The sequence below is a fragment of the Ammodytes marinus genome (genome assembly GCF_949987685.1).
Source record: "Ammodytes marinus genome assembly, chromosome: 14".
NCBI classification, from domain to species: Eukaryota; Metazoa; Chordata; class Actinopteri; order Uranoscopiformes; family Ammodytidae; genus Ammodytes; species Ammodytes marinus.
This window is the reverse complement of record NC_137218.1, coordinates 30,369,594-30,385,304: the sequence shown is the minus strand read 5'-3', so window position 1 is coordinate 30,385,304 and position 15,711 is coordinate 30,369,594. Positions and strand designations below refer to the sequence as shown.

Genomic DNA, 15,711 nt, shown 5'->3' with positions numbered 1-15,711 from the left:
CCCCTCCCTCGTCCCCACGTCACCTCATTAATGCACTGTGGTCTTCAAGCAGTGAGTTATCTAGCATCATCTCAGATAAATAAGTGTGATAAAACATGATAAAAACCATCAAAACATACATTGGAAAGGATTTTTACCTGCTCGGCTATTGTAGGCCATACACATTCACCCATCTGTTGCTCTGCGCGTGCACCGGCAGTGAGACAGGTGCCGGTTTGTAGCATTCTCTCTTCTGATTGGATATCAGTTTTGGGATCCCCGAAAACTTTATTTGCCGATTACATGCAGAGCGGGTGACTGAGAGATCGGCTTTATGAAACGTGCACACTATGAAAGTGATCACTGTACGAATAAAGGGCGATTTAACACTTATATTAACATAAATCACTTACTTCACCTTTAAGATTACGGTACAGGAAAGTTTAAGACTCCACATCACCGTGGCAACACAACTGTATTAAACAGCAGATACTGAACAGGAAAGTCTGATGAATGCATGAGTGATGGCCCAGGCACGTTTCAGTAAGTTTACAGAAGTGCCACACTGTTACTGTCTTTGACTTATGGAGATATGCATTTAGTTATTTTCAAGGGGAAAACACGTATTTATTATTTCAACTATTAAGTTATTTTGAAAACAACATGCTAGTGTAGGCCTATATTTTCTGTCCTACATTTTCAATGCTTCTTTATTTTTATGTTTTAAATTGGGAAATACATATTCCAAAACGACCAATATTTGAGCAAAATACCCCCACATTTTTTGCTGCGGCGCTACGCTGCGCGCCTGCTATTCCCCTGGCCAGCGGCCACCTTTACGCGCCCCACACACATCCTGCGTCTACCTCTGGAGCGCGTCGCCTTACCTTACTGCTGCCTCTCTCGGACTTTTCTCGGACACACATGCAACGTCTCAGCAGCTGCTGCTGCTTGTTGGAAGTTTTATTTTGAAGGGGACACACCAGGAAATGGTGAAACTACAGCGAAAGCTGCCAGTATGAAGTCAATATGACTCTCAGCAGAGTATTTCAAAAATCACTTTACTGATTTATACGGGAGAGAGAGAGGGGGGTGTGGTCGGGGAAGAAGAAGGCCGTAGACACAGATAGAGCAACGGAAAACTGTTGCGCTCATCATGATCTTTTTTATTTCTTCACTATATTGGATCTCTATATGTGTCATTTATCCAAAAATGAAATGCCAGAACTAATTGAAAATTAGGTTTTAAATCCCTCGGATTTTGATTGCACAATTACATCGTGAAATAAAGGGATTATTTGCGTATACGACTGAGGGATGTTTTATTTTGAAATAAACACACCGGGTAAACGTGTAACTAGAGTGAATGCTGCTGGTATGACTGTCAGCAGAGTATTTCTCTATCAGTTAAAGCACAGAGACACGAGAGAGACGCGCTGCTCTCAGAAAAAAATAGGCGAGCCTCCTGAGGTGAAGGGGAGCGGCGCTGCAGACGTGCCTCCGACGCGCCTCAGCAGTGCGTCTGAGGTTGGATGTGTGCTCGCTCTACGTTGATTTCACAGTCTGTGACCAAAAGTCAGACGCAGACGCGAGGTAGACGCGCAGTAGAGGTAGGATGTGTGTGGGGCGCGTTAGGCTACTAAGACATTTCCTGGGGGAACACTGAATCCCTTGTGATCCGTGATAATGTAGGCTACAAATGTTGTCTGAATGATAAAGCATATTACTGAAAAACAAAGCTAAAGATTTGGAGTTGACGTATGTTACTTAGCCATTATTTTACTGGCCCGGCCCACTTGAGATCAGAGGGGCTGTATGTGGACCCCGAACCAAAATGAGTTTGACACACCTGATTTAGGACTTTAATCCTGCACTGTTATTGGTGGAGACAGCCAGCAAGGCTGGTGTCATGCACCTGTTAACTTCGAAAAATGTAAAACTTGAAAATATTATTTGTGTTGAAGCTGGAGTGAAGTTATTACCAGACATTTGCACACTAGTTTATTTTGACAGCTTATTTAAATGAAGATATTTAGATGAAGGAAATTTGCTGGTGTTGTCATAACTTCTGTCAGAATCGTAGTGGGAGGTAAGCATATTTTGGATCAAAGTTTGATTTAGCTGAATTTCTTTTGCCGCAAAATCATTTGAAATAGTACAGCACTGCCCACAGAGCTGCTCACGTGGAACCTGCATGGTTGGTGTAAAGCCCAGTGGTTATTGCATATATATGGAATTTCAGGATATGTCTCTCTCACTGTCTGTCCCTGTTTGTCTCTCTCTGTAGGTGTGGGTGATGGATGGGGTCAGTCCACAAGGTTCAGTGCTCTGGACAGCATGGCTAAAGAACTTGGTTCCCACCTTTTACAAGTCAGTACAGGAAATAAAAATTCAAACCCAGCAGTATGTGATTGATATGCTGTATTATTTAGCAGACAATGCTGCAATATGCCCTAACACCAAAATATTTTACTACATCATTCCACCAAGAATATAAAAATTAAATGCTGTAAGTAAAACTAAATATTGTAGAAAAAAAGAATTGAAACATGTGGTTGTCAATTAAGGTAATTATTATATTATTCAGTGTTTTCTAATGTGTATATCGCATGTGTCCAATCAGGAGGTGCTGGCTTTGATCAGACAGAAGGTCTCAATTAGCCTATTAGTCATAGCCATTTTCAAACACAGTTACCGTTCAACCTGCAATATCTATTTTATCATAAACTGACCTTGTATTCTAATTAAAAAGGCAGCCGTGGAACCAACCATGATATACAACCGCAATTCCGATAAAGTTGGGACGTCATGTCAAATGTGAATAAAACAGAATGTGATAAATTCCTAATCCTTTTCGAACTGTATTCAATATAAAACATTACAAACACATCACATGTATTTGTTAAAACTGATCAACTTTATTGTTTTTTGTAAATATAAACACATTTTAATTGTTGTGCATGCAACACGTTTCAAAAAAGTTGGGACAAGGGCATGTTTACCACTGTTTTACGTCACCCTTTCTCTGTGACATGCATAGACATTTTGAGGGGCAGGTGCTCAGGCAAAAAAAGGGCAACCCTCTCAGGATCATTCTCGTTCTTTCCATACACAAACAGTTCAATATGATGTTTAAACATTTATTATAAGTGCAATGTAGGCCTATTATACATGATCATATGGAAGATTAAATTCCTACTGCCACAAAACCATAAGGCTGTGGTTTTAAAAATGAAGACTGCAGTAGGTGAACCTTAGCAATACCTGCCAACCTATAGAGACCTAGGGCCTATCCGAAAAGTATTTTTTGCATAGGAAATTTCCTTTCCTATCGAGATGAACCGGAAGTGCTCGGCGGATAGGTGATCCGAATTCTCAAAATCCTTAGGAAAGGCATAGGAAAGGAGCCTCGATTCTTCCTTTAACCCTCCTTTAGCATAGGTTACTCCGGACTAACCTATGCGAAAGGAAAGGAGATAGTGGTATCCCATAATCCTTTAGGGCGGCAAGATTTAAAGCAACAGGCCACCGCCGGAGTTTACCGACTCTACACGAATACGAACAAGAGGTAAAACAGAAGAGAGGAGAGGAGAAGAGAGGAAGATTTAACTCGGCTAAAACAAAATATCCCCCTCCCCTCCCCCATTAAGATAATAAAGAACTCATAAAAGACCAACATCATAATAGTTATTTTCGTAGCACATAATTTACACCATAAGAAAATAAAATACCAACTTCACATAAGTTACTGGGGGCAGTTCATTTCAACATCAACATAAGTGTAGCCTCTTTTTATTCCACATGTGAATTGGGATATATGGGAGTGATTCTCACTCTGTTGGCGACAACCTGATTAAAATCAATATGAAAAGAACGCATGGATCAAACGAGCGCTTGGTGTGTCCTGGCGAAGAGGAAATGAGACGGAGTAAAAATCTGACAATATGGCGACGCGCATAGGCCAGGACGATTGGATGCAGTAGGAATAACTGAGGTCAGCCCGGATGCTACATCCATTTTATATACTATCTATGGTTCCATGGCCCATGTAGTGATATCCTCTATAAAATCATGTCATTTTTTAATGCAGTGCCACCTGAGGTCATGGGGCATTACATTTTAACCTTGGACCTTGCCCCTGAGCCTCACCCCATTATTGCTTGTCATCATTACTGAATCTTTACGGGATTTCTCTTTATATCCATTCATGATAATATCACCTGTTAGTTAGCATGTTTATGTGATGTGTTAATGTTCCAAACAGGTTTTTTTTTAACATGCTACAGCTTTCCAAATCATTTAATGCCCCTGTCCCAACTTTTTCGAAATGTGTTGCTGGCATCAAATTCAGTATAAGCATAGCAGAACAAGTCAGCAGATAAGATTTTTCAGACCTAAACAATACAATAATGAATAAAACATATCTTCAAAGTTTGCAAATTTCTATTTTAATAAATAGGTAGATATAATAGTAAGTGTAAAGGGAAAAAATTGCAAATGCATGTATCAAAACAGAAAGAAAATACTTTTCCCTGCAGTCAAGAGTAAACAAGATTCTCTTGCTGCAAATGAGCTGTTGATTAGTGAAGAAAATAATGTTTTTAAATATGTGAAATCAGTTTTTTTGTATAGTGAATTATATAATTATAGATATTTTACCAGTATTTTTCTAATATACATTTATATCCAGTTTCTCCATATTTTGCACAATTTAAAATAAAGATACATATACCCCTATATTCTTCCCACAATGAAATAAATAAATAATATGAAATAAATTAAAGTTGGTCACGAGTAAATAATAAAAAAGGTCTGACTCTACACTAACTTAATTGCTCTATTATTAATGCAGAATGACTGCCCCAAATGATGGGAATCAGTGCTAGAAAACCTTCAAAACAATGGTATCACCCATTTATATATAATATGGACAAATGTTTTGGCACATAACACTCTAAATATGACTCACTTGACTAACTTTTGTTTAACAGTAAATCTTTTTCTTTGCACTCCCTTAGACTCTGGATGGCTTCGTATTTGTTGTTGCCTCTGATGGTAAAGTCATGTACATTTCTGAAACAGCATCAGTCCACCTTGGTCTGTCCCAGGTAAGACAAGCTCTCTTGATACCCCTTTCTCGCAGACCAAGAAACCTGCTTCGACCCGCATTGATCCGTCTTTTTTGTTCAATTGGAAGGGTTACACCCTGCATTTAGATCCTGGTCGATTGACCCTGCAGTACACACGGTTGTTTCTTACCTCGCTCGGCTCACCCTGCTCGGCTTTTTGGTGGGAACACAAGTCCTGGATCAACGCACTAATTTCTGACATATCACGCCATGTGTTTAGTAACAATAGCCTTTATTTATTAAATAATAACTGCTCCACCAGACAGATCACCGTTTATGGTTTAAATTTTGATTCAGGTCTTGTTTAAGCCTGTGAGACCCAGCTGAGCTGAGACGCTGAATGTGTTAAAAAGACTATAACATAAATAATATAATATCCATAGTTTGTTAACCTGATCGTCCGCACCAACCTGCAAAAATATGAATAACACCTGCGCCGCAAACAACTGGGGAGACCTGCAGGTCCCAGGGGCATCCCCTATTATGCAAACCGTATGGGCAAGAAAAGAGAAAGAAACGGACAGAGAGAGAGAGAGTAAAGATCATTTTTTTATATATATAGTTTGGGATTTTAACTTGATATAGTCTTCTTCAGTGACTTTATTAAGCTGACTATTTAACACCGCAGCGCTCATAATGTCAGCCGTCTCAGAGTGGAGGTCTGCCGGCAGTGGGAAAAAGGACAATCATCTTTTTTAAGCAGCGTCGATCCGCGTTTTAAAACTTGTGTCGACCTTTATTTTGGTGGGAAAGGGGTATTATATCATACAGTTCATCCTACAACTTATTTTTTAACTACTGTTGTTTTATACAGTAACCCTATTGTTTGTGTTTCATAAGTAAAGGCTAGGGGGTTCAAGTATTATGGGCACACATTTCAAATTTCAGCATGTTTGTGGCTTACTCATTTCTATGATTTGTCTTGCATTTTGGTTAGTTTTCATGTAGTAGATCACTTCATAACGTATATCACATTTATGAACACATGTGGGAAATGTGTCTTGTGCAGGTGGAGCTAACAGGAAATAGTATATTTGAGTACATCCACCCATCAGACCATGATGAGATGGCAGCAGTGCTGGCTCTTTATCAGCCCACACACCATCACTTCTCTCCAGGTAAAGACACGCTCTCTAGCACATGGTATGCATGGTATGTCACGTGAACTCTCTCTAACAAATGAATATGTGATTTTTTTTTTTTTTTTTTTTTTTAAGTTTGTGTTTTTGATATTAACATCATATTAATCAAATCTAAGTTATCATACAAAAAAAGGAATACAATGTTTTGGTCTAGAATAGTTAATAGCCTAATAATTGAATCAGATCATCTGGGAGATAATCCAAGGTTAACTGATCACGTCACGTTCACGTCCTAGCACAGTGTGTATTGAGTTTATTTAAAAACATTTGGAAATGGGGCTGCCTTCAGTTGCCCATGCACTGTGTATAGTCTATAGCATATTTCAGCCTTGTCTGTGGAAATAAAGATAGCTGGACAAGACTTCTTCTGCTTCGTTCCTCTCACTGCATTTAAATGCATTCACTATATTACAGAGAAATATGTCTTGTTAAAGAAAAAGAGCACCAAGCCCAACCCAGAGGACCCTGCATAATATTTTATTTTAAATTAATATATTTATGGGAAATCCATGTGTCTTTCTTCAATAGCGTCTAATTCATCCGACCCAGCATCTCCAAATTATTTGTTCACACAAAATTCCTCAGATTTAGCCTCTTCATTTTCCTCTCAAAGTGCACCAGATTCATAGCCTGGAAATCCAGACCCTGATATCTTGAACGATAGAGGGTCTGGCGACGATCAATTGTAATTTCCAACTCAAGGGGCGGCTCCTACTCGTGCATTTCAAATGCCACTGCACGCAGTTGGATAGCACTACAACCAATCAGAGCGATGCACAAGGCGACGTAAGCCCCTTTCGTTTAGCGAACAGCTGTTAAACTGTTCAATTAAACGTTTGCCGTTGTCGGTCGGCAAAATAGAGCATCCCACTAATGAAAGATTTGAGTGCCGTCTTCCAAATCGTTAAGGGTCGAGGCCAAAGCAGTCTCAAACTCACACAGCATATCCGCAGCCATCTCTGATGTTTACTATCACGGCTTCGACGTCGCATGCACGTCACTGTCGTCATCCGGTTACGTCCTCCCCAGAGTACCATATAAGGGGCTCTGGCGCGCCCGCCAGATTTCTGGCTTTCTTGATAAGCTTCAACGGAGCGTGTCCAGACCAACACGCGCAGCAAATTTAATTTGCCAGCGCCTAGTGGCAGGTCTGGGAATGCCAGGCTACCAGATTCATGCATTTCACTTTAAAAGGGTAAACAAAAATCTCCCGGGGGGGCATACCCCCAGACCCCCTAGGACAGTCTGGTTCTCCGCTGGCTACTATTTTCACCCAGCAGGACATTGGAGGCACTAGTGAAAAAACACTGGGTGTGTGCTCACTTCACAGAATCTGTGGATGTAAAGTTTTTGACCGTGGGATGTTCGGTGTGGGAGTTGTATAGGTATCGCTGTTTATGGATGAATTTCGCAAAACTGCCACGGTGGAACGATGCAGCTCAATTCACAGAACAAGTGGATGTCAAGTTTTTTAATGTGCGATATTTGGTTGGAGAAAATTAGTTTTGCATTTTTCGGCGGCAAATTTAAAAAGTCAAAAAAGAGTCTCTTTACAGTAAATAGGCTGACAATCTGTTTTTGCTCATAACTCCCCAACCAAACATCGAACATTAAAAAACTTGACATCCACTTGTTCTGTAAATTGAGCTGCATTGTTCCAACATTCCAAGTTTTGCGAAATTCATCCATAAGGGGGCGCCAAAAGCACACAAAGTGTATATCTTGTAAACACCAATACCTATATAACTCCCACACCCAACGTCCCACAGTCAAAAACTTTATATCCACATATTCACTGGAGTCAGCTGCATATTTTGGCATAGGCCACACCCATTTGCGTATAATTAGATTTTTCGCAAAATCGCGAAAACTGAAAAACTTATTTTTCGCTACTCCTCCCACAATTTTTGCACAATTGACACCAACCTTTGCACAGAACATCTACCGACCCACACGGAAAGAAATCATTCGAAAGAATTTTTATGCGACCTTTGAAGACGAAACAGTAGCGCTTTGAATATTTGTTGATTAGCTAACTTGTAAATCCTTGTATGTAAATATTCATAAATCCAAAACTATACATCGTATCAAGTCCAAATCTTAAACATATGTTGGTGCTACCCTCAGTGGCGCCTAAAAAAAATTCGGAAAATTGCGCCATAAGGGGGCGCCATAAACGGGAAAAGTTGTTCTCTCGTACCTAGCCGCTTAAAACTAAAGGGAAACCATCAAGGGGCATACCCGAGTCTATATAAAAAATATGGCCAAGAAATATTAATGTGGGCGGGACTTATTCAGAAAATTGGATATTTTTTTTTACCATCAAAGAAAAATGGCGGGATTGCTAATGGCAGCTAGCATGTCCATTGACATTACATTGTGTAATTAGCTCCGGCCGCCATTTTGTCAAGGCTGACAATCTGCTTTTGCTCATAACTCGCCAACCAAACATCGTTCCACCGTGGCAGTTCCGCGAAATTCATCCATAAGGGGGCGCAAAAAGCACACAAAATGTATATCTTTTAAACAGCAATAGCTATACAACTCCCACACCGAACATCTCACAGTCAAAAACTTGACATCCACTTGTTCTGTGAATCGAGCTGCATCGTTCCACCGTGGCAGTTTTGCGAAATTCATCCATAAACAGCGACACCTATACAACTCCCACACCGAACATCCCACGGTCAAAAACTTTACATCCACATATTCCGTGAAGTGAGCGGCCGGCGGCGCGGTTGACGACGAGTTGCGTCGGAGGCTTGGCCCCCGGTCAAAACTGCTTGCAGTTCTAGTTTATATTGTTTTGGCGATTAGGTTCAGGCATCACAGCTGGGTGGTTAGGGTTAGGGCAAGGGGACACGGAGAGGTTAGAATATAGATAGAACATTGACGGAACACCGCGGCGGCCATCTTGAGTATGTCACGTCGAACAATAAAAAAGACCGCAGACCGATAGGCTACTAAGTTTGTGTTATTTATATTGTTTTGAGGATTAGGTTCAGGCATCATAGCTGGGTGGTTAGGGTTAGGGCAAATGAGTGACGTAGCAGACATGTCATGGAAGCTAAATAGTCAAAAATCACGTCCGTGACACCACAGTTGCTTCCGTCACGCCTGGGTGTTGTTGTCACGCCAGGGTGTTTGTCTGCAGCTGGACTCTACTCCCAATCACAACCTCTGTCAAAACTTTGTTTAGGTGAATGACACAGTGTGTCCATTGCGCATCTCGCGTCAAACTCTTTATTAGTGATTGCGCGCTGAGCCGATGATTTCGGCATCTGTTCTATCCACGTTATTAAGGTTTGTACGTGTTAATTGAAGAAGGGAAATAGCAGGGGCTCTTCTTCACTCCTCCAACTCACACTGGGAACCGGGGAAAATATTTATTAAATAAAAAAAAACTATGTGTCACGGATCTGGACACATTTTCCTCCCGTTCGTTGCGCCCCACCTGTCATGTCTCTATTCCACACCGATGGGGCGGGCCCCACACTTTGAGAACCACTGGGTTAGTCTGTATGATCACAGAACAGCAGAAAACTCAGAGCTTAAAAAAGGAAGGAAAAGTGGAATGCTGTCAGAAAATCACAGAATTGATTTATTTATTTTACCGATCGTTCTCGCGGTGCATAACGTGACATTATAAAGCAATCTAACGTTAAACTCAGCGGATTAAAAAACTAAACCATTTAAATGATTTGCACTATGACTGTAAATAGGCTATTTATATCCTATACTAGTAAAGTCCCACACTTAAGAATATCATGACACTGTCCCCTAATAAATAGCCTATGTGGAAATTCACTTTAGTTTTGAGGACAATTTTGATTTAGGCTAATAGCCTTTTATTTGCATCTTACAAATACAAATAAATTAAATACCCTAAATACAAAACCAGTAGTCTGTAGCATATTTTTCAGACAAATATACTGTGCAGAGTCTGCAGTGATGTCCTTAGGCCTATATGATAGCTGTCACCCGTCACTTCCAAAACAGTTCATTCATTTCATCGCCCTTGTCTTCCCTTGATGTTCCAGAGACCTTTGGGTGTGATGTAGGCTACTGCACCCATTAAGAGAAACTGAAGGATTATAGGCTATAGCGCCTTTCATATATTAAACATCATACGCTTCTGATGAAAAGAAAGAAGCCCACAGTAAAATAATGTTGCAACCTGTGATTTTATAGAACACTTCATTAACAGCCAGTGTGTGTGAATTGCCAGTTTAAAAAGTGTAATCATTTGAGGTGAGAGCATAAAGAAGGACTGCATACAGTAGGTCTAGGCTATTATACATTTTCTGCTTCAATAAGTGAATGCATGCGACAAAAATCCACAGCGCTGTAGGCCTCATGTCAAGGCTTTGTTTCGTTCATTAACATACTGATCAATAAGTTTACTGATTTAACTAGTTTACTCAGTGAGAATGTATCGCTCAGACAATATAGTCAGGTCCGCGGGATTTCCAAAGGTATAGTTTCCTTAAAGGACACACAAATTCGCTCTAAGAGCCGAATTTAAGCTCAAACTCGGAAAACAAAAACTGGTCGGAAAAAGTTAGCCATGCAGCCTCTGTTACCATGGTGATGGGTAAAAAGAGAGCCACCTTTCGTGATACTGAAAACTCTGGCTTTAGACTCGACAGACCTCGCTCAGCCGTTAATCTCCTGTGTTGTTTTTGTTGCATGAAATACCTTGATGTCTTTGCTATCACACACACACACACACACACACACACACACACACACACACACACACACACACACACACACACACACACACACACACACACACACACACACACACACACACACACGTTAAAGCAACCTCTAAGAAAAAGTGATTATGGCCCTCATATATATGTTACTTTGTACAGAAGTGTTTCAGTAAATGTATATTTAAAATGTGGGTCATACAGTTTTTCCGATCATGTTTACATAAATCATAAAGCTTTTGAAGAGGATTAATGCACCTGCTGTGCTGAAAAGTGAGTCGCTATTTACCAATTGGTGTTGAGGGGGCAACAGATTAAGCAGTATATTCAAGATGTCTCTGATGGTCTTTCTTAATACACATGCATGGTTACTACTTCGTCACATTACATTATACTGGTTAACAAAACAAAACAGTGTTTGACAATTTGGCGGAGATAAAAAGGCTACAGCTGCTTAGCTGATGAGGTAGTAAATAGAAGAAAAAAATATATAAAAATGGCCAACTCAATTACAACAACATTTGAGGAAAATCTAAAGGTATCAAATATTGGATACCGCCCAACCGTATAGTCTTGTTTGTTTAATATGTAAATAGGTATTCCTTTTTAAAGTATTCATTGTTATTGACACATTGTTAATCAATAAATAATTCACACACCTTTGTTTGACTAATTTATTACTGAGCCCGCACATCCTGTGCCGTCACACTTTGCGTCACCCACCACCACACAAGTAAATTCTCAACCTGTAGGAAACACTGAACACATGGGTTTGAGAAATGTTACTGCTGACCAAGCCCTGGGAAATTGGATTTTAAAAATATATAATATACTATACCAATTGAGTAATGCCTCTGTAATGTGTTTATTTTCGTTACAGACTATGAAATAGAGCGCTCCTTCTTCTTGAGGATGAAGTGTGTTCTTGCTAAACGGAATGCAGGACTAACATATGGGGGATACAAGGTAGGTTCAGTCACTGGATTGGCATTTAATCCAACATTAAAACTAAATATTTAATTCATCCTAATTTGGGGATCTGGAGTTATTTAATTCCATTGAGTGATACATAAACAAGTCCTTGCTTATTGTTCATTCACAGCCATCAAGGCTAACTTCTTTCATCTCAGGCTGTAAATATGAATTAGCAGCAGCTGGGAGTGTCCTGCATATGGGTTATGCTTTCCTGTGGATTCTGGCTGTTAGCTATTTTGCGTTTTAGCTGGCTACACATTTTGAAAATTCTGATTTGTTGCTGCTCCCTGGTTTTTTAAACTTCTCCAATGAATAGAGCTCCTCATAATCATTACAAGCACACGTGTGTGATATTTTGGTTCTGTACAGGTGAAGGATCAGCCACTGTGTTTAAAATAACATAAATGTCAAACCAGGAGAAAAGTGCATGCCATGGTTAGTTTGTATATGGTGGTGTTTTGTAAAGTTTAAAAAATATAATTAACATTCATATGGGTAATGCTACTTGTTGTATACAATGAGTCTCTCACAGCCAGACCAAACTACAGCTAGTAGTAGTATTGTCTGGAAACACGTTCTATCGTTTTGTGGATTGGGGGGAAAACATGGCTGGCCTGTTTTCATTTCTTTAAACCAATCACAATCACAATGTTCGATTCCCTCGCGATAGATTCCCTGAAGTAGGGGGTAGAGCGCAGGGCTATGGATAGGGGCTCGATAGCTAGGGCAAATAAAAGCGGACTTAAGGGGCAGCCCTGTCGGGTCCCGCGTGATAGTGGAAAATAATCAGACCGAGTGTCCCCAGTGCAAACACTTGCCTGGGGGTCAGTATATAAAAGACGAATCCATGAGCTAAAGCGAAACCAAATTTTTTAAGAGCAGTAAATAGATACTGCCATTCTACTCGATCAAAGGCCTTTTCGGCATCCAGTGATATTACCACTTCAGGACTTTTAGAAGGTGGGGCCGAATAAATTATGTTCATTAATGTTCTGATGTTGAAGAAAGAATGACACCCTTTAATGAATCCTGTCTGCTCCTTTGAGATGATATCCGGCAAAACTGCCTCGAGACGAGTTGCTAGAACCTTCGCTAAGACCTTGACATCAACATTGAGGAGAGATAAAGGCCTGTAGGACCCGCAACAAGTATGGTCTTTATCCTTCTTTAGTAGGAGAGAGATTGATGCCTGGGTCAGGGTAGGTGGTAGTGTACCCCGTTCGATTGACTCACTATATACAGCTAGAAGAAGTGGGGCTAGTTTGCTACTAAATTTCTTAAAGAACTCGGTACGATAGCCATCAGGGCCAAGGGCTTTGTTACTTTGCATTGAGCTTATTGCATCAACTATTTCCTGTAGCACCAATGGTGAATCTAGGTTGTGTCCAATTGCAGGATCAATAATGGGTAAATTGAGATTATTAAAAAATCGGTCCATGGTGGTGTTGTCGGATTGGGAGTCGGATTGGTAAAGAGCCGAATAAAATGTTTTGAATGTTGCATTAATATCAGAAGGGGCAGACAGGCGAGCACCGAGTGCTTAATTTGAGTAATGAAACGTGAGGAAACTTGGCGCTTTAGCTGATGGGCGAGCAAGCGACCACCCTCATCGCCATGTTCATAGTAATTACTGCGAGATTGCAAAAGCATGCATTCTGCTTGCCTAGTGGTGAGCAAATCAAATTCGGCCTGCAGCCCGAAGCGCTCCTTGAACAGTATAATCCAGAGGTATAATCATTCTTGTTAATAGAAACAAACTAATATAAATATATAAACTTAATAGAAATAGAGGAGGAAATATAATCACAGAAACCCTGGTTAGAGAGAAGCAGAGTCCAGCCTCCACAAAGGACGGGGTCTTGGATGAGATGTTAATAGCATGTCAAGAACCAAGGGGGAGTGGTCGCTTATAACTATCGCCAAATATTCAGTGGAAACCACATTAGGAAGGAGACTAGCATCCACAAAAAAATAATCAATTCTAGAATAGGAGCGATGTACCGGTGAAAAGAAAGAAAATTCTTTTGCATGTGGATTACGAAACCTCCATGGATCAGCGCATCCATTTTGTAACATAAAGTCTGCAAACACCCTTGACATGGAAGAGGGATGAGCTAGTCTGGGGCTGGAGCGATCTAATTCGGGGTTAATAACGCAGTTCAAATCACCACCAAAAATTAATTGATGTGTATTTAAAGCTGGGAGGCTGTTAAGTAATCTGTTTGCAAAGCCAGCATCATCAAAGTTAGGAACATACACGTTAACCAGTAAAACAGGTGTCTGCTGTATGGTACCTGTTACAATCAAATACCTTCCATTGGTATCTGAGATTGAGCTAGTGGGAATGAATTGTGTTCTCTTATGGATCAATATAGCCACACCCCTAGCCTTTGAGTTAAAGGTAGAGTGGAAGACCTGGCTTACCCAAGATTTGCGCAATCTGACATGATCAGTATTAGCTGCTGTGCGTCCCTCTCTCGTCTCAGAACACTCTCCTTATCGCTGAAGTAGTGGAATCGGACAATAAACACTCTAGGTCTGGACCCACTGCCTTCCTCCGCTGAGCGCGCTGGGCCGATGCGATGATCTCTATCCAACACCGGAGGGGAGGAGAAAAAGCTGGCTCCGAGGACCTCGTTGAAAAAGGCAGCCATAAACTTTACTGGGTGTGCTCCCTCGGTCTTCTCCGGGATTCCAACCACGCGTAGATTATTGCGACGTGACCGTGATTCCAAATCTTCGGTCTTAGCCATCAGCTGTGTGTTTTCAGACTGCAGACGTGCACTTGTCTGCTCCAGGGCGGTGATCCGGTCGCTGTGGTCAGACAGTGCTGTCTCCATGGCGGTCAACTTCAGGTTGAGTGAGTCAGTGGTCGACTTGACGGCATCTAAGGCAGCAGAGATGGGCTTCAAGGCTTCACTCACTACCATTTTCATGGTTGTAGTAAGGGTTGTTGTTAGGTCGGATAGCAGCACCGCGCGTAGCTTGTCTAGATCAGGCGGCAGGGAGACGACTCCGCCATGACAGTCCGACATTGTGGCTGCCTCTTTCTCCGGCGAATTATACCTTTTTTCCTTCTGCTTGCTGCGGCCCATCATCACCAAACAATAACAATATCAATATCCAAGCAAAAAAAACGGCTTTCGGATAGTGTGTGGTGTTATGATATATAAAAAATAAATGAACTCATAGGAGCCCCGGCGCAACACGTTCTTCTTCCTCACATGCTAAGCCGGAAGAGGTCGAAAACCTCATTTTAAGTGATAAAAAATAATTTACAAATCCAAATAAAGGAGGTTTAGTATTTTTCCCTTCACATAACGAATATGATCGGCCCAAAGACAGTTAAAGGTCTATAAAAGATCCCTTATTATTATTGTAGAGATGGCTATGATCAGATGAACTTTATAATGATGTGTAACAACATACAATTCCCAGACCATTTAGATCACTGGAAATAAGGCTATGATTTAATCTTAATGGTATAAAGATATCACTTCACCACAAATTAATGTGACTCAAGTTTGTGTTCACTTAATAAATCTATACAGGAGAGTTAAATCTGCATGCTAATTATTGCTTTCCAAATTATTTCTCTGTCATGGGTTCAGATCAGTGGAGGTTAAACTCTGATTAAATACAATCATATGAAAAAGTTTGGGAACCCCTCTCAGCCGGCATTATAATTGACTCTGCTTTCACAAAAAAAATATAGAAGTGGTATGTCTTTAATTTACCAGGAACAGCTAAGTACTGGGATGTTTTCCA

The 15,711-nt window shown here is 40.6% G+C and overlaps 1 protein-coding gene across 1 annotated transcript in view; it reads left to right on the top strand.

Moving 5' to 3' along the window:
* sim2 (SIM bHLH transcription factor 2) overlaps nt 1-15,711 on the top strand; it is a gene marked incomplete at both ends in the record, with an annotated part of 120,200 nt that overhangs the window by 16,687 nt on the left and 87,802 nt on the right. Inside the window, 4 exons of the mRNA XM_080041509.1 lie at nt 2,267-2,349; nt 4,998-5,087; nt 6,118-6,226; nt 11,849-11,934. Coding sequence (XP_079897635.1) covers nt 2,267-2,349; nt 4,998-5,087; nt 6,118-6,226; nt 11,849-11,934 — 368 coding nt within the window. The remainder of the gene's footprint in view (nt 1-2,266; nt 2,350-4,997; nt 5,088-6,117; nt 6,227-11,848; nt 11,935-15,711) is intronic.